The sequence below is a fragment of the Chelonoidis abingdonii genome, chromosome 10 (genome assembly GCF_003597395.2).
Source record: "Chelonoidis abingdonii isolate Lonesome George chromosome 10, CheloAbing_2.0, whole genome shotgun sequence".
Taxonomy (NCBI): Eukaryota; Metazoa; Chordata; order Testudines; family Testudinidae; genus Chelonoidis; species Chelonoidis abingdonii.
The window spans coordinates 52140184-52164498 of NC_133778.1; the positions used below are offsets into that span (position 1 = coordinate 52140184).

General features: G+C 38.7%; 1 protein-coding gene across 8 annotated transcripts in view; it reads left to right on the top strand.

Moving 5' to 3' along the window:
* Positions 1-24315, top strand: part of PRPF40A (pre-mRNA processing factor 40A) — a 51317-nt gene that overhangs the window by 14253 nt on the left and 12749 nt on the right. For 3 of the 8 annotated variants that reach the window (XM_032789952.2, XM_032789953.2, XM_075070225.1), the window contains 16 exons: positions 474-496; positions 3357-3434; positions 3539-3649; positions 4037-4157; positions 5299-5323; positions 5767-6165; positions 7969-8077; positions 9160-9224; positions 9920-10084; positions 14493-14601; positions 16833-16983; positions 20683-20816; positions 21210-21366; positions 21476-21579; positions 21761-21877; positions 22751-22888. In XM_032789952.2, coding sequence (XP_032645843.1) covers positions 474-496; positions 3357-3434; positions 3539-3649; positions 4037-4157; positions 5299-5323; positions 5767-6165; positions 7969-8077; positions 9160-9224; positions 9920-10084; positions 14493-14601; positions 16833-16983; positions 20683-20816; positions 21210-21366; positions 21476-21579; positions 21761-21877; positions 22751-22888 — 2006 coding nt within the window. The remainder of the gene's footprint in view (positions 1-473; positions 497-3356; positions 3435-3538; positions 3650-4036; positions 4158-5298; positions 5324-5766; positions 6166-7968; positions 8078-9159; positions 9225-9919; positions 10085-14492; positions 14602-16832; positions 16984-20682; positions 20817-21209; positions 21367-21475; positions 21580-21760; positions 21878-22750; positions 22889-24315) is intronic. The other 5 variants (XM_075070226.1, XM_032789948.2, XM_032789947.2 and 2 more) reach the window with 5 other exon arrangements.

Consider the following 24315-nt stretch of genomic DNA (forward strand, 5'->3'; position numbering starts at 1 on the left):
CTTTAATTCAAATTCTGAGGACATGGCTCAAGAAAACAATTAGCGCACGCTTGTATCTGAGTGACTTAAATGGAAATTAAGCACATGCTTAAATGCTGCCATGAATAGAGTTGTTTCTCTGAACTGGGACCTGCAAAATGAAAAGTAGATTGTGTGTTTGTGGGTCATGGCTCATTATAAGCCCAAACAACTGGTGCTGCAAGAACGTGTAGCTCCATCAGACGTTCTTGGCAAAAGAGTTCTGGTTGGATGCCCCTGGGTGCCCATTGCAAGGATTAATCTATCCTGATAATCTTCTTGAACTGGAGTTATGGGTAGGTCATCTTTCTTTTAGTTTTTTGTCAAATCTTTTATTTACAGTAAGTCATTTCTTAAGTTGTAAAAGGCCAGAGGGGAAAAAATAAAATTTAGAAGTGTTTCCAGAACACTAGTGTTTCTCATTCTGTTTTTTGTTTTTTTGTGTTTTTAAATAGGCACTACGCCTCCTGGAACGCAGGTGAGTAAAAACCAAGACTTCAGAAACTTAATAGAAGTACAATGACTATAAGTCCAAGTATGGACACTTAAAAGAAAAATCTTATTTGATTCCTCCCTTTCCCCAATGTTATTTTTACTCTCTAACTTAAATGTTACTTATACACTCATTATAAATCAGTTTACATGGTTAAGGATCAATATTCTTTTCTATTAGATTACCAGTCTTTGACTACTGTTTGAAAACTTGAATTGCCCCGAAGTATTTGTACTAGTTTGTTAACCAAACACTCTTGCCATTCAGTATTTAGACCTGAATGCCAGGTGTGTTGAGCTATCTGTGTTCCCATAGAGTTTTCTGATTAGAACAGAAGAACGATCCTACTGGATCAGACCAAAGGTCCATCTAGCCCATATCCTGTCTTCTGACAGTGGCCAATGCCAGGTGCCTCAGAGGGAATGAACAGGTAATCATCCAGTGATCCATCCCCTGTCACCCATTCCTAGCTTCTGGCAAACAGAGGCCAAGGACACTATCACTGCCCATCCTGGCTAATAGCCATTTGATGGACCTATCCTCTGTTAACTTATCTAGTTCTTTTTTGAACCTGGTTATAGTCTTGGCCTTCACAACATCCTCTGGCAAAGAGTTCCACAGGTTGACTGTGTGTTGCGTGAAAAATACTTCCTTTTGTTCTTTTTAAACCTGCTGCCTATTAATTTCATTTGGTGATCCCTAGTTCTTGTGTTATGAGGAGTAAATAACACTTCCACCAGTCATGATTTTATAGACCTCAATCATATCCCCCCTTAGTCATCTCTTTTCTAAGCTGAAAAGTGCCAGTTTTACTAATTTCTCTTGGACTTTTAAGAGAGTGTTCTTCTAGTTCATAAGACAGCAATCATTAAAATATATAAAAAACAAAGGAAAATAAGATTGTGATAAAAATAATGTAATATTTTTAGGTCTTGGAAAATTGTAATGATTTTTAAACTCTAGTATCTTGTGAACTTTGAGGACTGAAATACAGACTCAACCTTAGCCAGTTATGCTTTTGCAAAGCTGGGTGGCATTTTGAGATATGGAACCTTAAAACAGGCACACAGTTCCTTAGCGTAGTGAGTATTTTTGTGCTGGTGAAGACTGGAAATTACTCCTTATTTTTAAATCCCCAAATATCGTGTTGATTTAGTTAAATTTAAAAAGGAGAAATTTTCATGTCTGTTTAGTGTTATGAAACTTTTGTGTTGTTAGCTCTGAAGTGTGTGGTCTGTATCAACAGAACAGTGTAGCACGATGTAGTCTTCACAGTGCCCTGACACAAACATGTTCAGAACGAGAGAGCACTTCAGGTTTCATGACTATATTCAGTCCTTGGTAACTCAGCTGAGATTAGCAACAAGGATCTTCATTAGTGCCAGTTACTATAATGGTTTGTCATAAGGGATAGAAAATGTTTTTCTAATGAGCGGTCAGAGTCTACTAATCTGGAAGGCCCATGTACCAGTCCATCAGTATTTCTAGTTCTAACTGGCTCTTTGATCTTAAAGTGTGTGGGTCAGCTAACTCATAACAATCTGTTTTGCAATATTGAATTAAACTGTTTTTTTCCATACTCTAATAAAAATAAAATGTTAATATTTGTATTTCTGATACTATTTCTTCTCTATGCAAAATCTTCAGAAGGTATTTGGACCCTACGTTTTTCGTGACATTTTAAGTAGTTCCTGTTCTCATATTCAGGAGAAATTATCACACAGTACAATAACTTAATACGAGCAAATATTGGTGTGGAGGGTGGGAAGTCTGATATCTCATGGATAGAGCCCTTCGAAATTCACGGCAATGGAAAAATGCATCACGGTCCATGAAATCTGGTCTCCCCCTATGAAATCTGCTCTTTTGTGTGCTTTTACCCTATACTATACAGATTTCACAGGGGGAGACCAGCGTTTCTCAAATTGGAGTCCTTACGCAAAAGGGATTTGCAGGGGGGGGTGTCACAAGGTTATTTTAGGGAGATTGTGGTATTGCTACCCTTACTTTTTCACTGCCTTCAAAACTGGAGAGCGGTGGCTATTGGTTGGGCACCCAGCTGTGAAGGCAGTACCCCACTGTCAGCAGCAGCACAGAAGTAAGGATATCAGTACCGCAAACACCTTCCCCCCTTCCCCCCCCCCAAAAAAACAACTTCTCCTTTTTGCATCAGGACCCCTACAATTGCAACCCTGTGAGATTTCAGATTTAAATAGCTAAAATCATGAAATTAATTATTTTAAAAATCCTATGACTGTGGAATTGAGCAACATGGACTGTGAATTTGGTAGGACCACCACTGCTATAAACAAATATCTGTACACTAGTGGATTCAGCCTTCTCAGCAGGATTAGTGTGGCACCAGTCCATAACTTAATATAACAATTCCCAGTCTTGGATCATTGTAACTTTCAGTCCTTAGTGATGTACATAGGTGTCACCTAAGAAGTAATTTGAAACTTTGAACTTATTTCATGTGGCATGCTAAACTGCCATCGTATGGAAATGATTTTCAGTCATTATCAACTTAAGTTGCATTTAAAGTTGCATTTAAAAGTGACCTAGACATCCTGTGTGTGTGCATGTATGTCAGTCAGTCGTTGTCTGTCTTGGAGTAGTATTGTATTGTAAGTTTTTTCCTTTTTGATTCTTCATTATGCTTTAAAATCATTTACTGTATACAGGAAATTTGTAAATCTGAATCAGTTTTAGGTTGTTGGTTTTTTGGGTTTTTTTGGCTACTGTTCTGTGTTTAAAAATTTGTATTGGATATATTTAAAATACGTTGTTTTTTTAAAAAATTTGAACAAAAGAACTCAATACACTTCTTTTTTTTTCCCTTCAGATCACACATCAAATAGTTTGTGCAGCCCAGCAAACCACCACAACCAACAGTTCTATAAATGAAGATCCTTCTAAACAGGTTTCATAAGTTACTACTTGTATTTAATTTTTCTAGAGTTTTTTATAACATTCCATAATCACATTTTATTGCTTCTCATTGATGGTCTGTTTTGTTTTTCCTAGAAATCTATGTGGACTGAACATAAATCACCAGATGGAAGAACTTATTATTATAATACTGAAACAAAACAATCTACATGGGAGAAGCCAGATGATCTCAAAACACCTGCTGAGGTAAACCAAGTTAACTGAGAGATATGGAACAAGTGACTTAAAATAAATTCAGTATACTGTCCAAGAGACATGCATTAGAAATTTTATTTCAATGTAATTTACAACTGTAAACACCCCCACTCCAAAAAAACCAAATTTATTAATTCTAGATAACTGTCTATAACTGAGTTGGATGGATTCTTCAAGATACGCATTGATGTGCTTTTGAGCTCACAATGTGACATCAGGTTTACATTTTGCTGCTTTTCTTGAGGGAATATTTTCATTGTATGCATTGCAATATGTTTTAAATTGATTTTAGGCTTATTTTTGGGTTGTTTTTAGGATATTTTAGTTGTTTGAAACATTGTAATAAGATTTTTAACAAACGTTTTTGCTCTCCGTTAGCAATTGTTATCTAAATGCCCTTGGAAAGAGTACAAATCTGACTCTGGAAAGCCTTATTACTACAATTCCCAAACTAAAGAATCACGCTGGGCAAAACCCAAAGAGCTTGAAGATCTTGAAGGTAACAGTAATAGAAACTAAGCATTTTGTATATAATGTAAATGTTATTTCTACATGAATTATGGCACTGTTAATTTAGTGTAGGAATAGTTCTTCCTATTAAAAATTAAATACTGAAATAAAAAAGAGATTTTGGAGTTTTGCCCCAATAATATAAAATTATAACTAAACAGAACTGGTCTGTCTTATTTTAACATTGATCAAAGTCTCAAAGATTAAACTTAATTCAGTGTCATCCCATTCAGTGGATTTGAAATAAAAATGGTGTTAGCTATCTTAGTTGAAAATTAAAATTATGCATGAAGCTGTGTTTGTAAATGGTGTTGATGATCTGTTTCCCAACTGCCCCCACCAACCATTGCTTCAATATATTATTGTTGGGAAAAGCTAATTTATCAAAGTCAAAACCAGCATACCTCCCAAAGTGCATGTGAGTAAAGCTTTTATTTTGAGATTATCTGGGAGATGTTGGGGGGAGAAAACCACCACCATCTTTTATTTGCATGAGATCATATTATGACACACACGAATATAAATCTAGGTCTCATTTGGATTTCTTCTTGCTGTTCCACAAAGGTAACATCATAGTTTGTTCTGGTGGAGTGTAATGCTGCATTGTGTTTACTTTGGATGGAGTATGGTCTTGGTAAAATAATTTTAAGGAAGCTAAGGTAATAGGATAGTACAGATGGGGAGAGTTGGGGGTGAGGGTGGGAGGAATTCCAAAAATTAGAGAAGCAGCACTAGTAATTAAAAACTAGATAGAAAAAGATTACTGAAACGGAAAGATTCAGTTGAGTAAACCCTATTTGTCTGTATTGAAAGTAGCATTGTTGCCTGATGAAACTGAAAATATTTATTTCAGTTTGAACAAAAAGGAAAAAGTAGTAGTTGCAGAAGGCTGTTCAGTAAGATTTTCTGTGTTTTGGGGGTTCTAGAATTTCATTTTAATCAACCTGTCTTTTAAATTATTGAAACAAGAATACTAACATCTTAAATATCAACAATAAAAGAGTAGCTATTTTTGTATACCTGATCAATTTCTTTAAATATATATAATATCAGTAAGTTTTCTTTTCCAAACATAAGTGTCTTGTGAACAATTGCATTTTGAATAAACATTTTCTTCTTTTGCCCCATAGCGATGATTAAAGCTGAAGAAAACAGGTATGTTTCTAAAAATACTTTTTTTTTATTAAATTGATAGTATCAATGACTATTTTTTTCTTAAACTGAAATAGCTCTGATCTCTTGAAATAAACTATCTTGCTTTCAGTCTCTAAAGTGTTTTAATACTTGATTACCAAAGTATATTTTCATTATTTAATTTTAGAAATTCTTTTAATTTAAAAATATTTGAACTTCAGTCCCTTTATTTCTGTTAAGCTGTACAGTTCTTAAAAAAGAACAAAAATTCCTCACTTTTGAAATTGTTTTAGATCTTTTGTTTTTGTTTTTTTGGTGAGATATAACACTTTTTGTAAGGTAGGCCTAAAACTCTTAGTGATGTCCTTTGAACCGTATTTGCAGTGTAATATTTTCCTTTAAGGTTAATTGAACTTACATGACTATAAAACTCTTATTTTGATTTTCTTACTTCATGCATTCAGCAGTAAACCAGAAGAATCAACTCCAACATCTTCTGCTCCAGCTGTTGCAACAGAAATTACAGATACCGTTACTGCCACGGCCGCCGCTACCACCACCACCACCGCCACCACCACCACCAGTGATGTTGAAACTGCCGTGGCTGCTACTGCAGCCACTGTCATTCCTGCTGTAGCAGCAGCTCCTGAAGCTGAAGCTTCTACAGTAGCTTCTGTTGTAGAAAATGAAAGTACAGTAACTACAACAGCTGACGAACAAGTGCAGCAAACTACTACCACCACCACCACCACCACCACCACCCCTGCTGCCACAACCATTGTCACCCCTGTTGTACAAGAGCAGAATGCAGAAGCTGTCACTAACACTGTAGAGGAAACTTCTAAACAGGAGGCTTCAGTGGAGTAAGTAAAATCCAATAATTTGACTTGGAATACGGCTCCTTAATCCGAGCCTTTTTAATGTTGAGAGTTGTGGGATTGTAGTTATATTGGAGGTGGCTAAACTTTTTGTTCAGATATTTTTCAAAAGAAAAAAGAGACTGGAGCAAAGCTAGTGGGGAGAGAAATGGTTAAGAAAAAAACACCAGGGAAGAAGGCATTTTAAATTATTTTTTAAAAGCCTCCTCATATCTTTCTCAGGTCCTTCATTTATTTGCCAGATTTAATTGGGGATTGTTGGGACTCATGACTCTGCATTTTATTTTAGAAAGATAAAGAAATGTTAGATAAACAATATTTATACTGTGACAGACCCAGGCCAGTGGGGTATAGGAGTCTGGTAGAGGGCAAATATACTGGTCACTGGGTGAGTAGTTTTCCGTTCCCTGAGTGACCAGAGCAGTAGCTGCACTAGAGTAATCAGGAACCTGCTAGAACCAATTAAGGCAGACAGGCTATTTAGAACACCTGCAGCCAATCAAGGCAGGCTAATCAGGGCACCTGGGTTTTAAAAAGGAGCTCACTCCAGTCAGGTGGGGGGGAGCCAGAGGAGAGGAAGTGCGTGAGAGGAGCTGGGAGCAAGAGGTGCAGGGAGCTGAGTAAGAGGGTGTGCTGCTGGAGGACTAAGGAGTACAAGCGTTATCAGACACCAGGAGGAAGGTCCTGTGGTGAGGATAAAGGAGGTGTTTGGAGGAGGCCATGGGGAAGTAGCCCAGGGAGTTGTAGCTGTCATGCAGCTGTTACAGGAGACACTGTAGACAACTGCAATCCACATACAGATTGCCACTCTGAAAAGTGAGTTAGACTCTTTGTTTAGAGGCCTTGGCTACACTGACACTTTACAGCGCTGCAACTTTCTCGCTCAGGGATGTGAAAAAAACACCCCCCTGAGCGCTGCAAGATACAGCAGTGTAAAGTGCCAGTGTAAACAGTACCGCAGCGCTGAGAGCGCGGTTCCCAGCGCTGCAAGCTAAACCCCATCAGGATGTGGAGTACGTGCAGCGCTGGGAGAGCTCTCTCCCAGTGCTGGCGCTGCGACCACACTCGCACTTCAAAGCACTGCTGCAGCAGTGCTCTGAAGTTTCAAGTGTAGTCATACCCTAAGTATTTGAGAATTTTAACAGGCAGCATCATCCTGAAACATCCAGTTGCTTGTCTGTAATTTAGAATATACATTTTTTAAAATACAAAACAAAGAAAAAACATGTAGTCCACTCTGAATAGGCTGTAGTCCCAACTAAAAAATCCAAATGAAATAAACCCACCAAAGTTGGTGGTATCCTTCCCAACTGACTGTAACTACTCTACACCTTCCATCCCTCACCAGAAGCCTGTAAAAACAGATAAGTTTTGTAGTGTACTTTGAAGGTCAGTAGTTTTAGGCAAAGTTAGGAGTAATTGCAAAGTCAAGACTCTTTCACAATTAATGCCCTATTTTCCTCTCTCTCCATCTCACTTAAATCAAGGGGGAGATTGCAATAGTGGCACCGCTATTGCAAAGAGAGAAGTAGTTTTAAAATGTCTTGTTCAGATAGTTGTTTCTCACTTTTCCGCCCATAACGTGTATCATTTTATTTTAGACTAGCAAATTATTATTTTTATATGAAGTATCAATTTCCATCTTATTAAATTATATATTTGAAAAATATTTCTCAAGAAATGTCTGTTAATTGGACATCGCTTAAATTGATAATGACCTTTTTTTAGGTTTAACTGAAAAATGGTGTATTTACCTAAAGTATGTAATATTTTGTCTTTAATCTTTAGTGTTGCTCCCAAAAAAGAGGAAGAGGACACCCAGCCAGTTAAAAAAACGTATACATGGAATACAAAAGAAGAAGCAAAGCAAGCATTTAAAGAACTGTTGAAAGAAAAGGTTTTTTTAATTGAGTCAACTACTCTTTAAACTCTTCTGAATTACTTGCCTGAGAAATTACTGATTTATTTTTTAAAAAGGTTGACTTTCATATTGGAGTAAACGAGGAAAAAAATGTTATAGAGGAAGTGTACTTGCTTAGGCAATTGTCTTATGTTGCCTATGCTTTTTAAAAATATATTTGTTTGTAATCAGGGGGCCCACAGCTCTTCTCCTTCCTATGTTTTTCCCTAGTATAATGCAATTTTAAACTCATGATTTTGTCCAAAATCTAGAAATTGATGATTTTTAACTGCCATATGAAGATATGGCAGAAAATTATAAAGATGCCAACTGACAAAACCTGTCACTATGTTTAACTGCAGATGTTTGAACAAGAGTGACTTTCACATTAATTTACTTTTATCGTCAACAAAAATCCATTTCCTTTTTCCTTCATCTTACTACAATTACTAAAGCCAGGTGTGTTTAGACAGGTTCTCTTTTACGATCCATCCTTTGTGAAGTCATAATTCTGTTATATTCTACATTGCTATTGAAATTACAGTAAATGTTATAAACGCATTATTACTTCACTGCAGGATCAAAAATATGGAGCCCTATACAATTGCCCTTTGACATGCTTTCTGAATTTCCTACCATTGTTCAAAAGGTGAAGGATGTGGTGAGAGAAGAATGATGCTAATGCTCAATTTCCCTCTGTCTGTTTATTGATGGATGCTTTCTGTAGTGTGCCCAACATTCTAGTGTCCAAATGCAGTAGAAGAGTGCCTGAAAGAGAATCAAACCGTAGAAATAGTGATGATGATCCTACAAGTGCCCTGTATCTCTCTCTCTCTCTCTGACTAACTTATGAAAACATCACTTTATTTTTACTAACATACTGTACATAGTTAGTATGAAGGGGGAATAGTCTATCTTTGTACAGCTCTCCTGTTAACATCAGTGATAAGTCTGCTGTGCCTCACCAAACAAACGAAATACTTCAATCTAGTCTATCAGTATTTCCAAAGAAGCCATATCACCATAGTATGTTGGTACCTAATCTAGTTGGTTACATTATTGATTTAATGTCTTCACAGCGTGTACCATCCAATGCCTCATGGGAGCAAGCTATGAAAATGATCATTAATGATCCTAGATACAGGTACTGCTTCCTCTCTGCTCTTTAATCTACATTGTCACAGACAAAATGTATATATACTTTGCCCTCATCAGTGTCATATTTGAGCACTGAAATGGAATTTGATCAAATACTGACAGTTCCTACACCAAGCCAATTTTCTTTTTTTTGAGTCTGACCTCTTATTAAAGTAGCAAAATACCTTGAACAATGGAATGGTACATGGTCTTAAAGCAAAGATATATTAGCAGTAGTAACTAGAGTTGAACTAGTAGATGGTCTTTAGATTTTTAAAAATCTTCCCTGAAATAGGGGTTTATGTTTGTTATAATGGAGATGCTGAGAACTTTTTGGGCCATATTTTCAAAAGAGCTCATTGCTCTCATTGGGAGCTGTTGGGTGCTGAACAGACTTGAAAATTTGATCTATATTTAATGTCCAAAATGCAGCCTGAAAGTAAGATCTCTTATAAGGCTATTTGGTAGTATGTTATAAGAAAAGGTACTTTGACTTAATAGACGTTATTTAAAGACATGAAAGCAGATACAGTAGCCTGAGTATTAATTTAGTTCTGTAATGTATGCTTCACTTTGTTTCACCACACTTCTATTAACATTAGTGTTTGTATTTCATTCTGTATGTAAATAAATTTGCATTATTACTTGTATTTTCTAATTCCCATTTTGTGTACTTAAAATCTTGTTTTTCTTGCTGTTCAGTGCATTGGCAAAGTTGAGTGAAAAAAAGCAAGCCTTTAATGCTTACAAGGTCCAGACGGAGAAAGAAGAAAAAGAAGAAGCAAGATCAAAATACAAAGAAGCTAAAGAATCCTTTCAACGTTTCCTTGAAAACCATGAAAAGATGACATCTACAACAAGATACAAGTAAGATTAACTTAATGTACCACAATGACCCATCACTGTTTCAAGTTCAACCTTAAATTTACTTGGCTTGGTCTCTGGTGAACATGAACCTTTATATAATGTTTCATCTTTGCAAAATCTAAAGGCTTGTCTACGCTTAAAGTGCTGCAGTGAGGATGCTACCTACGCTTCTCCTGTCAGTACAGGTAATCCACCTCCCCATGAGGTGGTAACTAGGTCAACAGGAGGATTTTCTTGTTGACCTCGCACTATCTACAACGGTGGTTAGTTTAGTTTAACTGTGTCGTTCAGGAGTGGATTTTTTGCATCCCGAGCGACATAGTTATACCGACCTAATTATCTGTTGTAGGACCAGGTCTTTAGACTCAGTATGATGGGGCATAAGTGGAGCTGATAGAATTTGAGTTCAAGTATCTAGAAATGAAGGTAGTACGTTATGCCATATTTTTATTTAAAAATAAACACAATCTTTCCGATAAATTAAATTTTAATCTTCCTGTTTCCCATCATGGTGCTGTTGTATTAAATTTCATTTTTTGTTCAAGAAAACAGTAGAATACTTAGAGCATGTTTGCACAACCACTTGTGCAACACTCCAGCAGGTCACGCAGTAACTGTCCATGCAGACCCTGCTACTGTGTTCTAAAAGTTCCCTAGTGCACACTGACGTGCAGTGCTCACTTTTAGTGCATAGCAGTAGGGTCCATACGGACACGTAGAGCATGGCATGCATTAGCGCTGTAGATTTATACCCCATTTTGCCACTCAGTAAGCTGTGGTGCAGAAATGCCCTTAGTGGCCTTACCCATATCACCTGGCTGATAACTGGAATGAGCCAGACAAGTTACGATTCTTTTCTCACAGTAATGAAAGAAATATATAATAGGAATAAAACTGAGGTTTGTTACATTGTTTTTTAACTTCTTGGCAGTGTCATGTAAGAGTTAATGTCATTACTATCAGTATAAAAACATAGCATTACAGAAATTAAAGAGTTATGTCAAAGGAGAATAATTATTTTTCTGACCTACAACCGTAAGAGTTCAGAGTGGGAAAAATTCTTTGTCATGTATAAATTGTAAAACTAATCTGAAAATAGTTCCTGATCCCAGTTACCATTGCTGGTATTCCTGATGCCACAAATGATGAAGTTTCATGAACAGTAAGTTCAGTGCAGAAGGTTGCAAACAACTTTCTTTATGCTGGTCTGTTGCAGAATATTTTAGTATTTAATTTTTAAAATAATATGTTAATCACTGACAAACTGCTGTTTTGTAAACAGCTGTTTTGTAAGGGTTGTTCCCCATCAAATGAACTGATTGTATAATCCGTTAGTTTGTTTTTGCAGACAACTTTGAAGTTATCAGCAAAAGATTTAGAGCAGATTAATGGATTTTTTTTCAGATGGAGCTAATTTTTGGGTCGTTAGCCTTTACAGTTTTCCTTTTAACAATGAAAGCAATAAACTTTAGCTTTGATTCAAAATGTAAATTGTAGGCTTACCTCATGCATTCTGAGATGCAGAGGGTTGTCAGTATAGGGGGCCCTGGTTGTGAACTTACTACTTCTGGTGTACTGTCAGATGGAGAGATTTGGCCATTTGGGCATGATACAAGGCTAAGCATTTTTTTTTTTTAAGCCAATCCTTTGCCTAATCCAAAGCATTGTCTTTATTTTTTCTTAAGATCAACTTTGTTTATAAATTTCTTTTCCTACACGGTGCCCCTTAAATGTCACAACTACCTGTTATTAAAATATATAAATTTGCAATAAAATTGTATTGGTGGAGAATCACAAGATAGCATGAAATGTATTGTCACCCTTAATGTTTTTAATCTTTATGATTTATTCTTTTTTAGTGTTCTAATTCACCCTGTCCATAAAGCTGCTGTTTGAACTCTATTAATCTGTATGTTGTCTGAGATGAACAATTTTTGCATGAAGATAGAGTACACAGTGCATTTGTATTTTTGCAACAGTAAGAGTGCTTACTTGCATTTTTTTCTTAAAGTAAATATCCATGTAGGCAAAAAAACTGATACTGGTCTTTTTTCTAAAATGTGAACGCGGAAATCAGTAGACAGAGTTTAGGGAGGTGTGGGGGTGGTAAACTATTCCTACTCACCTCTTCTGAGTGGGTAGCCTTACCTGGTAAACTTCCTCATTATTTTCTGCGGCATTTTCAGCTAAGCATAATTACCTGATAGTACCCACATCCTAATTGTTGCTGGTAACTTCTTTTTCTAGCCTATGAATTAGTCTCTTATTTTTTGCGACTGTAGTTATGAACATGAATTTATTCTTCTCTTCAGCAAAGAAAGCTGTGTGTGGTATTCCTTTTCCAGTTGACTTTATGGATTGATATGTGAATCTTGGTTTAGTATTCACATGAAACAGTTGGCCCCAGGATCAATGTGGAGTACAGTTTTTATAAAGCATTTTAGAGTGCAAAGCAAAATCATTGCTGAATCCTATGGTATTATTAACTTGTTCTAATTAAACACTTTTTTTAATCCCAAAAGCTTTCTTTACCTCTGACTGTTTACTTAGGTGAACATATTTGCTTGAACAGTAAATAAGTTAGTAGACCACTAAAAAAACTTGAATGTCTTCCAGTGGTGTGGGTGTTACATTGGCTTGTTTCTCTAGGACTTGTAAGAATAAAAATACAAAATCTAACTCCACCACCCCTCACTGTGTTGCACCATGTTACTAATAGGAACAATTAAAATCTGAGAAATAGATTTCTTAAATTTTGGAGCCTTTTCAGGACTTTGTATTTTGAAGATTCTAAGTGTATGTGTGTTAAAAATAGTTTCTAGCTCTGCTAGTTGTGAAGATAGTGAGATTTGGTTTAAGTGTGAAAATGTGTACCTTACTGGCTGCATAGTTAACACAAGAGCATAGTACCAAAAGAGATCAGTACTCATCCTGTTTGTTCCCATGTACTGATAGCTTTGTAGCCAAAATACAAATTTTAAGGCTAGAAGGCACCTTCAGAGTCTCTAATCTGACCTCCTGTATATTATGAATTAAAATTGAATTGGGGTGTGTGTGTGTGTGTGTGTGTGAGAGAGAGAGAGAGAGAGAATAGTAAGATTCTAAATTTAGTTGGGATTTGTATACTGTGCCTGTCAGTCTTTTAGGATTCTAATCAATATTACCATATAACCCCCTGCCCCCCAAAAATCTCAGCTAACTAGTCATCCACACTTTAGCTTCTTTCAGTGCTGCCACACACTGCTACTGGTAAAACAGGTGACTCTTGTATTCAGTTCTGAGGGTCACCAAATTCAGGCTGTAGCAGACTAAGGCCTGGTGTGCATATACAGTTGCAGTACTTTAACTAAAGGTGCAGTATTTGTATCAATTGAGTTAAAACAGTGCAACTTTTCTGTATGGCTGTTTTCTTATATCGTTTTAAATATGGCTTACATCTGTTTAACAGGGGCACTTTTAATCAATGTAAGCATCAACCACAAAGTTGCATCAGTTTAACTTTATCTGGAAGTCAATAATTGGGAGCCATTGCAAGTGATGTAACATAGGTGTTAAGGGCTGCACCTGGGTGCCCAAACAGAGTCATCCAGGCCAATCCATTACCACTAGTCAGACACAGAGAAGAACATATATTTGGGGGCAAAAGTCAACATGGTTCTGTTAAGGGAAATCATGTCTTAGAGTTCTTTGAATGGATCAACAAACATGTGGACAAGGGGATCCAGTGGACAGTGTACTTAGATTTCCAGAAAGCCTTTGACAAGGTCCCTCACTGAAGGCTCTAACGTAAATTAAGTTGTCATGGGACAAGAGGGAAGATCCTTTCATGGACTGAGAACTGATTAAAAGACAGGGAAGAAAGGGTAGAAATAAATGGTAAATTTTCAGAATGGAGAGGGGTAAGTAGCAGTGTTCCCCAACAGTCAGTCCTAGGACCAATCCTATTCAACTTATTCATAAATGATCTGGAGAAAGGGGTAAAAAGTGAGGTGGCAAAGTTTGCAGATGATACTAAACTGCTCAAGATAGTTAAGACCAAAGCAGACTGTGAAGAACTTCAAAAAGATTTCACAAAACTAAGTGACTGGACCACAAAATGGCAAATGAAATTTAATGTGGATAAATGTAAAGTAATGCACATTGGAAAAAATAACCCCAACTATACATACAATATGATGGGGACTAATTTAGCTACAAATAATCAGGAAAGAGATCTTGGAGTCTCATATGAAGTAAATAAACCTGTTTGGAGTAATATGCACCACTTGACCCAAAGAGAGAGTTTTACCTAAATGTTTCCAACCAAAATGCAAAGCTTTGTGTAGAGACTACCACCACTACATTTAAATCAGTATGTGCCAATAAGTGAGTTTATATCTCTCTCTTTGGTGGATTTTTTTATATACAGAAAAGCTGAACAAATGTTTGGTGAGATGGAGGTCTGGAATGCAATATCAGAACGTGATCGTCTTGAAATTTATGAAGATGTCTTGTTCTTTCTGTCTAAAAAAGAAAAGGTAATTATTTTTCTTTTAGTTTTCAAGATTTATCTCAGAGAAAACAATTTAATCTGAACTTATTGAAGAAAGTAAAGAATTTTCTAGATTGTTTTGTCTAACTTTTCTCTTGCCAGTGACTTACGAAACCCCATCTAGAACTGTTTTTCACTGCACAGTATGTAATTTTCATTTCCCTGAAATAGGCTTGCTAACTGCAAGTCTATTAACTTCATTTTCCCACAAAGAACAATCTGTCCAATGTGGATATTGCATAAATTTATATAATGGCTTTTGTTCAAAAGTGCTTTATGATACTCTATACTGCACATTGAAAGAAATTATGGGCCAGAGGCTCAACTGGTATAAACCTGCATGTTTCCATTTACATAGCTGAAAATCTGATTTTATATATATATAGATATATATAGATAGATATAGTATGTAGCACCTGTTCAACTGTGCATGCTAACCCTGCACAACATTTTAAGGCACAAACTGAAGAACAACGTATGTAGTTTAAAAATGTAAGGAGAATTTAGATAGAATTTCCCTAAAATAGCATTTGTCTGTAACTCCAGGGTTAAGGTCTGTATTCTTGCAAAAAATTTATCAGGCTTTTTGCTTATTATATGTGATGAGAACCTAAGTTTTAGGTTTCCTCTGCAAAGCAGCTCCTCCCCCAACACAGTGAGCCCCATGGTTCAGCACTGATTCTTTACACTCTTGCAGTATGTCTACACAGCAGCTACAAGATACCCATTTACTAACTCTGCCCAAGGTAGCATGCTAAGTATAGCAACGTAGCCACCGTGGCTCAGGCTAGCCACCCAAGTATGTACCGCAGTGATCAGGTGGGATTGTATTCAGGCAGCTAGACCGAGCTGCTGCTTGTGCTGTCACGTCCACACTGCTGTTTTTAGCATGTTAGCTTGATTAGAGCTAACAAATGTATTTCAACCTAAGCTGGAAATTCACTGCCCAGCTGCTGTGTAAATATACACTTAGGGCAGTGGTCCCCAAACTTTTGAGGGTTGCGCCCCCTCTAACCCCATCCCTCCTCCTCTCCCCCCCCTAACCCCCGAGCTGGGGCTGGGAGTTGGGGCTGTGGATTGAGGTGGGGGTGGGAGTGGGGGTGGCGTGGACAGGGGTAAGGGGTCCAAGGGAGGGGATGGATATGGGCCCAGGAGTGGGGCTGGGGATGGAGCTGCAGCCAGTGGCCAAGGCTGAGGGCAGGAGAGAGCAGAGACTCAGCCTGGCCCTGGTGGGGGTCAGCAGCTAGGCCCATGGCCAGGAGTGGCTCTGCTTCTGGGCTGGGAATGGAGTCGCAGCCAGGGGCTGAGAGAGGGGGCAGGGCTTGGAGTGGAGCTGTAGCTGGGCCTTTGTAGGGGCTGGCAGCCAGGCCCCAGCCAGATGTGGAGCCACAATGTGGGAGGGGGCGGGGCCAGAACAGATCTGGGGCCACAACAGGGCTGGGTGGTGCTCCCTTCCCATCTCCTGGATGTTCCTCAATGCTCTCCCAGAGGGGTGTGCCCCACAGTTTGGGGACCACTGCCTTAGGGTCTGTCTACATAACTCAGGTAAGCTAGGTCACGTGAGCTAACTTGGGTTAAAATAGTAATGAAAACACAGCAAGTTGGCTTTTAACTCATCAAATTCAATCTCAAATTCTCCATAGGCTTTAATTTGAGCTGCTAATCTGATTTTTTAAAGCTTGCTATGTCTTCGCTGCTATTTTAACCTGAGTTAGCTGTTGCAGGTTAGCTAACCTGACATAAGAACATTTTGTGTGTGTGTGTCCATCCCTGCCTTAAAGAAGAGTGCCTCCACTGTATCGTCAGTAGTCTGGAAGGTCTGGCGTCTCTTGTCCAGAGGCAGTCTATATGGTAGAGCTGCCATGGACTCTAGAAGCCCAGGCAGCTGCTGATTGAAATTGATGTGATTCTTGCCAATTTCACTGCTGCTATTCACTGAATCAGAAAAAAGGGCAAATTTTGAAATACTGAAATTTCCTGTGAAGACTGAGTTTTGGCCAGCTTTAAATGTGATAAGGTTATGGACAAGGTGGTATGGCAATGGATTCAAGTGACTTTAAAATCTGTATAGATTATTTACTGTTTGTGTGTCCAAAATTTGTCATTTTCTTTGTATATAATCAGAGGGTGATACTTGATCGTATCTTATTTGGTACTTTAGGAAAATTAATGCATGGCTGGCTGGCTGATTTATTTTTCCCTGACTACTCACTTTAGGAGCAGGCCAAGCAGTTACGAAAGAGGAATTGGGAGGCTTTGAAAAACATATTGGACAACATGGCTAATGTAACATACTCTACCACTTGGTCGGAGGCCCAACAGTATCTGATGGACAATCCTACATTTGCGGAGGATGAAGAACTTCAGAGTAAGGGGCTGAGGGGAAATGGGAATCTCTTGAAGAGGGCGTGGAACTGGTTTAGTGATGATTATAAATAGTTAGTGTTTTTGTTTTTGTTTTTGTTTTTGTTTTTTTTACCAATTCAGCAACTACTAAATAATGCCAGCTGTCAGCAACTTATGTGAAATCCTAGAATCACAGGACTGGAAGGGACCTCGAGAAAGCTAGTCCAGTCCCCTTACTCGTGGCAGGACTAAGTATTATCTAGACCAGGCCTGCACAACTTGTAAAGAAAACAGCTGAGGGCCGAAACCCCCTGGCCCTGCTGACTCCCCCCTCCCCCAGTGCCACCAAGCCCCCCTTGAAACACAACACCCTCCCCCCAGCATCGCCCAGCCTCCCTGCATTACTTCCCCCCTCCCCGCACCAGCACCGCCCAACCCGCAGAAACAAACCCTCCTGCCCCAGCGCTGCCCCACCGAAACATTGAACCTTGGTAATATGTTACAGCAGGCCCCTAAGGTAGTATAATTAAGGGAAAAGAAAAATGTCTTTTTGCTAGAATTAAAATAAGATCTTCCCCCAACTTTGTAATCAATTGCCTTGTTGAATGAATGAGGTGTGACTGAGGAAGTCCTGGAAGGCAGCACCTCCAGACAGCTGCAACCCTTGGAGAGGGGATGGGAGCCAAACCAGATCAGTAGAACAGGTCAGCCATTGACTCCTTGCTTGCCTCCTCAGCCCTCCACCCTCAGTCCTCCTCATCCCCTGCCACTGCCCACCCACCTGGCTCACCTCCTCAGCCACTTCTCCCTCAGCTCACCTGCCCCGCCCCCGCCACTGCCCACCCACTCGCCTCCTCAGCCCCTCACTCCCCCCCGGCTCGCCTCCTCAGCCCCTCACTCCCCCCCGGCTCGCCTCTTCAGCCCACCTTCCTCACCTGTTGCTTTCCTACTCACCTCCCATGGGACGCACAGTGAGCCCACCTACTCATCCCCCGCGGGCCACACAGCGAGCCCACGCAGGCCTCCTGCGGCCCCTCGGCCGCATGTTGTGCAGGCCTGATCTAGACAATTCCTGTCAGGTGTTTGTCTAAACCTGGTCTTAAAAATGTCCAATGATGGAGATTCCACAACCTCCCTAGGCAATTTATTCCAGTTCTTAACCACCCTGATAGTTAGGAAGTTTTTCCTAATGTCCAAACTAAACCTCCCTTGCTGCAGTTTAAGCCCATTGCTTCTTGTCCTATCCTCAGAGGTTAAGAACAACAATTTTTCTCCTTCTGCCTTGTAACAACCTTTTATGTACTTGAAAACTGTTATCATGTCCCCTCTCAGTCTTCTCTTTTTCTAGACTAAAACCCATTTTTCCCATCTTCCCTCATAGGTCATGTTTTCTAGACCTTTAATCGTTTTTGTTGCTCTTCTCTGGACTTTCCCCAGTTTGTCCGCATTTTTCCTGAAATGTGGTGTCCAGAACTGGACACACTACTCCAGTTGAGGCCTAATCAGCATGGAGTAGAGCGGAAGAATTACATCTCATGTCTTGCTTTCAATGCTCCTGCTAAAACATCCCAGAATGATGTTTGCTTTTTTTGCAACAATGTTACACTGTTGATTCATTTGGTTTATGGTCCGCTATGACACCTAGATCCGTTTCCGCAGTACTCCTTTCTAGGCTGTCATTTCGCATTTTGTAGGTGTGCACCTGATTGTTCCTTCCTAAGTGGAGTACTTTGCATTTATCTTTACTGAATTTCATCCTATATACTTCAGACCATTTCTCCAGTTTGTCCAGATCATTTTGAATTTTAATCCTATCCTTCAAAGTACTTGCACCCCTCCCAGCTTGGTATCGTCCGCAAACTTTATAAGTGTACTTGCTATACTATTCTCTAAATCACTGATGAAGCTACTGAATCAAACCAGACTCAGAACTGATCCCTGTGGGACCTCACTCATTATGCCCTTCCAGCATGACTGTGAACCACTGATAACTACTCTCTGGGAACGGTCTTCCAACCAGTTTTGCACCCACCTGATAGTAGCTCCATCTAGGTTGTGTTTTCCTGGTTTGTTTATGAGGAGGTCATGTGAGACCGTATCAAAAGCTTTACTGAAGTCAAGATACAGTACATCTACTGCTTCCCCCTAACCACAAGGCTTGTTACCTTGTCAACGGAAGCTATCAGGTTGGTTTGACGCAATTTGTTCTTAACAAATCCATGCTGACTATTACTTATTATCTTCTAGATCAGGAGTCCCCAGTGAGGTGCCTGTGGGCACCATGGTGCCCGCCGGGTCATCTAAGTGCACCTGTGTACTGTCCGGTGGACGAGCATCTGCCGAAATGCTGCTGGCAAGCTGCGTCATCCAGAGGCATCGCTGCCGAAATGCTGCTGGTAATGCCTCTGAATGACACTGCTTGTCAGCAGCATTTCGGCGGCGACAACTATTGGAGTTGTTGCTTGTTGGCAGAATTTCGGGGGATGCTCGTCCGCTGCCACGGTCCTCCATGGCTTATCGTCTGGTGTCTGCCAGATGAAAAAGGTTGGGGACCACTGTTCTAGAGGTTTGCAAGTTGATTGCTTAATTATTTGCTCCATTATCTTTCTGGGTACAGAAGTTAAGATGACTGGTCTGTAATTCCCCGGGTTGTCTTTATTTCCCTTTTATAGATTGGCACTATATGTGCCCTTTTCCATCTCACTTGTCTTCCATGCCTTTTCATATAAAATTGCTAATGGCTTAGATATCTCCTCAGTCAGCTCCTTGAGTATTCTAGGATGCATTTAATCAGACCCTGGTGATTTCTGTTCAGTTCAGATAGTGTTTTGAGAAGTGGACACCTAATGTTATGGATAATCTTTTTTGTAATCTCAGTAGAAAGGCAGTGGAGACCAAATCATCCTCTTCCCTGCTAGGTTGTTCTCCACTCTGGGATTTGGAGCTGTAGTTGACAATGAATACCAAGTATAGCAGCCACGTCCTATACTTTGCCTTCAAGTAGACCAGGGTGAGATCATGTCTTATATGTCTTTCTAGAAAGTGTGGTCTATGCCTCATTCTCCAACTCCTAGTGCAGACACAAGGTAAAGTGTAGGAAGGTAATTTACTGTCCATGACAAAGCAAACCCTGGCCTCCTATGAAGACTGAGTTGGTCCCATATTAGAGAGACAAAGTGGATGAGGTAATATCTTTTATTGGACCAACTTCTGTTGGTGAAAGAGACAAGCTTTTGAGCCACCTAGATCTCTTCTTTAGGTCTTCTATGTGGCTCAGAAGCTTCTCTCTCTCACAAACGGAAGTTGGTCCAATAAAAGATATTACCTCACCCACCTTGTGTGTCTCATAGCCTGTGACTGACATGGCTACCACTCCTGTTGTCCTGTATTCACAGATCATGGTTCTGTGAATTTATTGAAGTATTTGACAAATATCCCTTATGCAGTCTTCCTTGATTCATGGCTGTTTTTGGAAATGTGGGCAATAGCACAAGTGCTGTTCTCTTCAGTCCAGTGTTCTTTATGGAAGTCCTGTATTTGTTAATGACTAGGATCCTTCAGTATGAGACTTATTCTTCTCTGTAGCGTCTGTCTTTCGTCACTACTGGATAATGTCCTCCCATTATTACACTTTAGTGATGAATGAGGAGAGAAGCTGCCAACAGAAAATTATCAGGTAAAAAATTTCCCAGTCGGAAACCTTTTCTTTTCTCCTTTTTAGATATGGATAAAGAAGATGCACTGATTTGTTTTGAAGAACACATCAGGGCTTTGGAAAAAGAAGAGGAAGAAGAAAAACAGAAGAGTTTGCTTAGGGAAAGGCGACGACAACGTAAAAATAGAGAATCTTTTCAGGTTGGTGAAACTTTTCAAACTTGAAAATCTAACAGCTTTCAAATATTCCAGACACTTTCATACAGTCTTTTTAAAGTAAGGGCACTAGATTTTCTTTGCCGGTCTAAAATATACTGATAATTACGTATTCCCCTGTGTGGTAAGTCAATTTCCCCATATCGCAATGAAAGGAGTGTCACGTTTTAATAAGTAGGAAAATGTAATTGGAATGTCAGAAGAGGGGATAAGGGACCGCTGGGGCAGGTGTTGTGCCTGAAATTATTTTTTAAATTGTGTTTTAACAAATGATTAGGTTTCAGTTTAATAGTGTTTCTTTCATTATAACATGAAGTATGCAAAAGCACATTTTCAAATATGTGAAAATGGACACTTTTATTCCATCCTATTTTGCAGTTATTTTTGGATGAATTACATGAACATGGGCAGTTACATTCAATGTCCTCCTGGATGGAGTTGTATCCAACCATAAGTTCTGACATCAGATTTACTAACATGCTTGGTCAGCCTGGTAAGACTACTTCCTCTTCCAACAATGTAGAAAGTGATACAGGTACAGAGACTATAGATTTGGGGCAAAATAGAAGTGTGATGTTTATTTTCTAATTGATTTTTTTAAAAAGTGCAGCTCTTTGGTTAGAGCTAGCTTTTGACTTCTCTAGTTTTTTCGTTAGGATCAACTGCACTTGATCTTTTCAAGTTTTATGTTGAAGATTTGAAAGCACGTTACCATGATGAAAAGAAGATAATAAAAGACATCTTAAAGGTGAGGAAAAATGTGCTTTTCTTAATAAGAGGAACCAATATATCATTCAAATTTATTAAACTAATAATGTAACTCTTTGACTCTGGGAGTTGGGATTTCACGTTGCGCTAATGCAGTGTGCATTAGCGCTAACGTGAGAGTTCCTGACCTACCTGGTGCCAAGGAGGTAACTCTCTTGCAGGATAAAGGATTTCTGGTTGAAGTGAATACTACCTTTGAAGACTTTGTTACGGTCATCAGTTCAACTAAAAGAGCTACCACTTTAGATGCTGGAAATATCAAACTGGCTTTCAATAGTGTAAGTTCTAACATTCTCATATGTTCATATTAAGAAAATTGAGTTAAAAAATTTGTTTTATCAGGGCTTGTCTACGCTACCTTTTTAAGTTGATATATCTTACATCACCCAGGGGTCTGAAAAAGCCCCTCTCTACCCCCTCCTCTCCCCTCCCTCCCCCCCAGCCACGTGATATCAGTTACAGCAACCACAACCGATGCTATGTCGGTGGACGACACTCTCCCACTGACATAGCTTCTACCTCTAGTTGAGATGGAGTAATTGTGCCGACGGGAGAGCACTCTCGCATCAGCATAGCGTGTCTTCACCAGACATGCTACAGCAGTGCATATAGCGCAGTAAAGTAGACTTACCCTCAGAAACTGAAATATTTTGTTTGCGTCATTTGTAGGTGTATTTTATGAGTACTTCAGTAAATATAGTGTGTAAAATATGCTACTGATTAAGGATGTGTTTCTTGATATTGCCAGTTTTGAGAATTCAGATCAGAGAGGCAGAGTTCTTGTTCAGAATCTAAAGAACCCGTCCTAAAATACAAATGTAGAGTAGGGATTCAACAATGTCTTTGGAGTTGTAAGCTGATGCTTCCTGATGAACTTACATTCAATATTGGCAAGTTGTAATAATCATTTTCTATTGTGTCGGACATGGACTTCATTTGAGACGTTGAGAAAAGAACAAATATAAAATTTAAGGTTGACTAATGGAGCAGATAATGTAAATAGGCACAAACAAAATGGGAAAAAAAATACCAAAGTTGAAATACCTTGAGGCAAAACTTTAGGCAAAACTACATGCTACCTAATTATCACTCTTCATTACTTATGTGGATGTTATTGTCACTTGAATGATTTCAAGACTTACTTTCTGTAGTTGCTGGAAAAGGCAGAAGCCCGTGAACGTGAGCGGGAGAAAGAAGAGGCTCGCAAAATGAAGCGGAAAGAGTCTGCTTTCAAGAGCATGTTAAAACAAGCTACGCCCCCAATTGAATTGGATGCTGTTTGGGAAGATGTATGTATTGTCACTTTTCACCTTCTCAAAAATATTGTTTGTTAGTGGTGTGGTTTGCATGCAGGTATTTTATGAATAAACTGTCATATCTCATAGGCTCCAGCTCAGTATTATTCCTATCAGTATAACTTACACATATGAAAATAGTTTTTTCCCATCTTTTAAAAGAACTTCCACTGAATTGAGGTAATTACTTTATTTTTCAGTACTATTTTTAACGGGAAATGATTATTCTAAAAATATAGTTCCCAGGTGTGAAAGACAAGCAGTTCACCATAAGTACTTAAAAATCCTATAGTGTTGGTGCTACTTATACAAAAAAGTTGCAGATCATTATGTAGCTCTTTTTCATTTTCATAAGACATTTCTGGCAGGAAAGTTCTTTTATGTAGATCTGTTTTGATAGCAGGTGTTCACTTTGCTCTTTATTTAACTGATTATCCTGCATCATAGGTTACATTCTGGTAAAGTCCAACATCTATTTTAACCATAATTGTATGGATAGTATTCATGCTCTTTTATAAAAATTTGTAAATATTGTCATGAAAAACATGAAAAAATTTGAGAGATTTATACAGTGCCCAAAGTTTTGAAGTTAAAATTTAGGAGAAGTGTGAGTACAGTTGGGTGAAACACTGGATGAAATAGTGACATCTTGTATTATTTCCTCCAATATCTTAATACAGTATGTTCATAGATACTCATTCAACTCAGACATCATATACTTTAATATACACTTTTTTTTCTTATTAAATGGTTAGTAAAATTCCTCACGTATATATAAGTAGCACCTAGGCTGTAAATGTAATTTGTAATAAATGCCATGGAAAGTGTCTTCAAAGAATATACTCTGAGTCATATTTAAAGTTTCATTGCTCTTCAATTTTAGAATATGTTTTGAATCAAAACACCAAAGTAATTGGTCTTAGATGTTGGCTAAAGGAACAGCTCCCTTGAAACTAATGCGAACTGCATGCACATGATCAATGATAGAACTTGGCCTGGTACGTTAATAGGAGCACAAAAATTGTCTAAAAATTTCCAACAATTTTGTCCTCTTGCATCTCAAGCAACAGAGTAGATTTCGACAGGTCTTATATACAAAAATGAATGCTCTTTAACTGAGAATAAGTTGTACAAATGCACTCCAAGTTGTGCTTAGCATTCAGTTACTTTATTTAATCAACTTCTAATAATTTTTAGTGCATACAAAGGCCTGGTCCGCACTACGCCGTTAAATCGATTTTAACAGCGTTAAATTGATTTAACGCTGTACCTGTCCACACTACAGTGCTCTTTAAATCGATTTAAAGGGCTCTTTAAATCAATTTCTGTACTCCTACAAAACGAGAGGAGTAACGCTAAAATCGATAGTATTACTTCGGAATACTGTTAGTGTGGACGGAAATCGACATTATTGGCCTCCG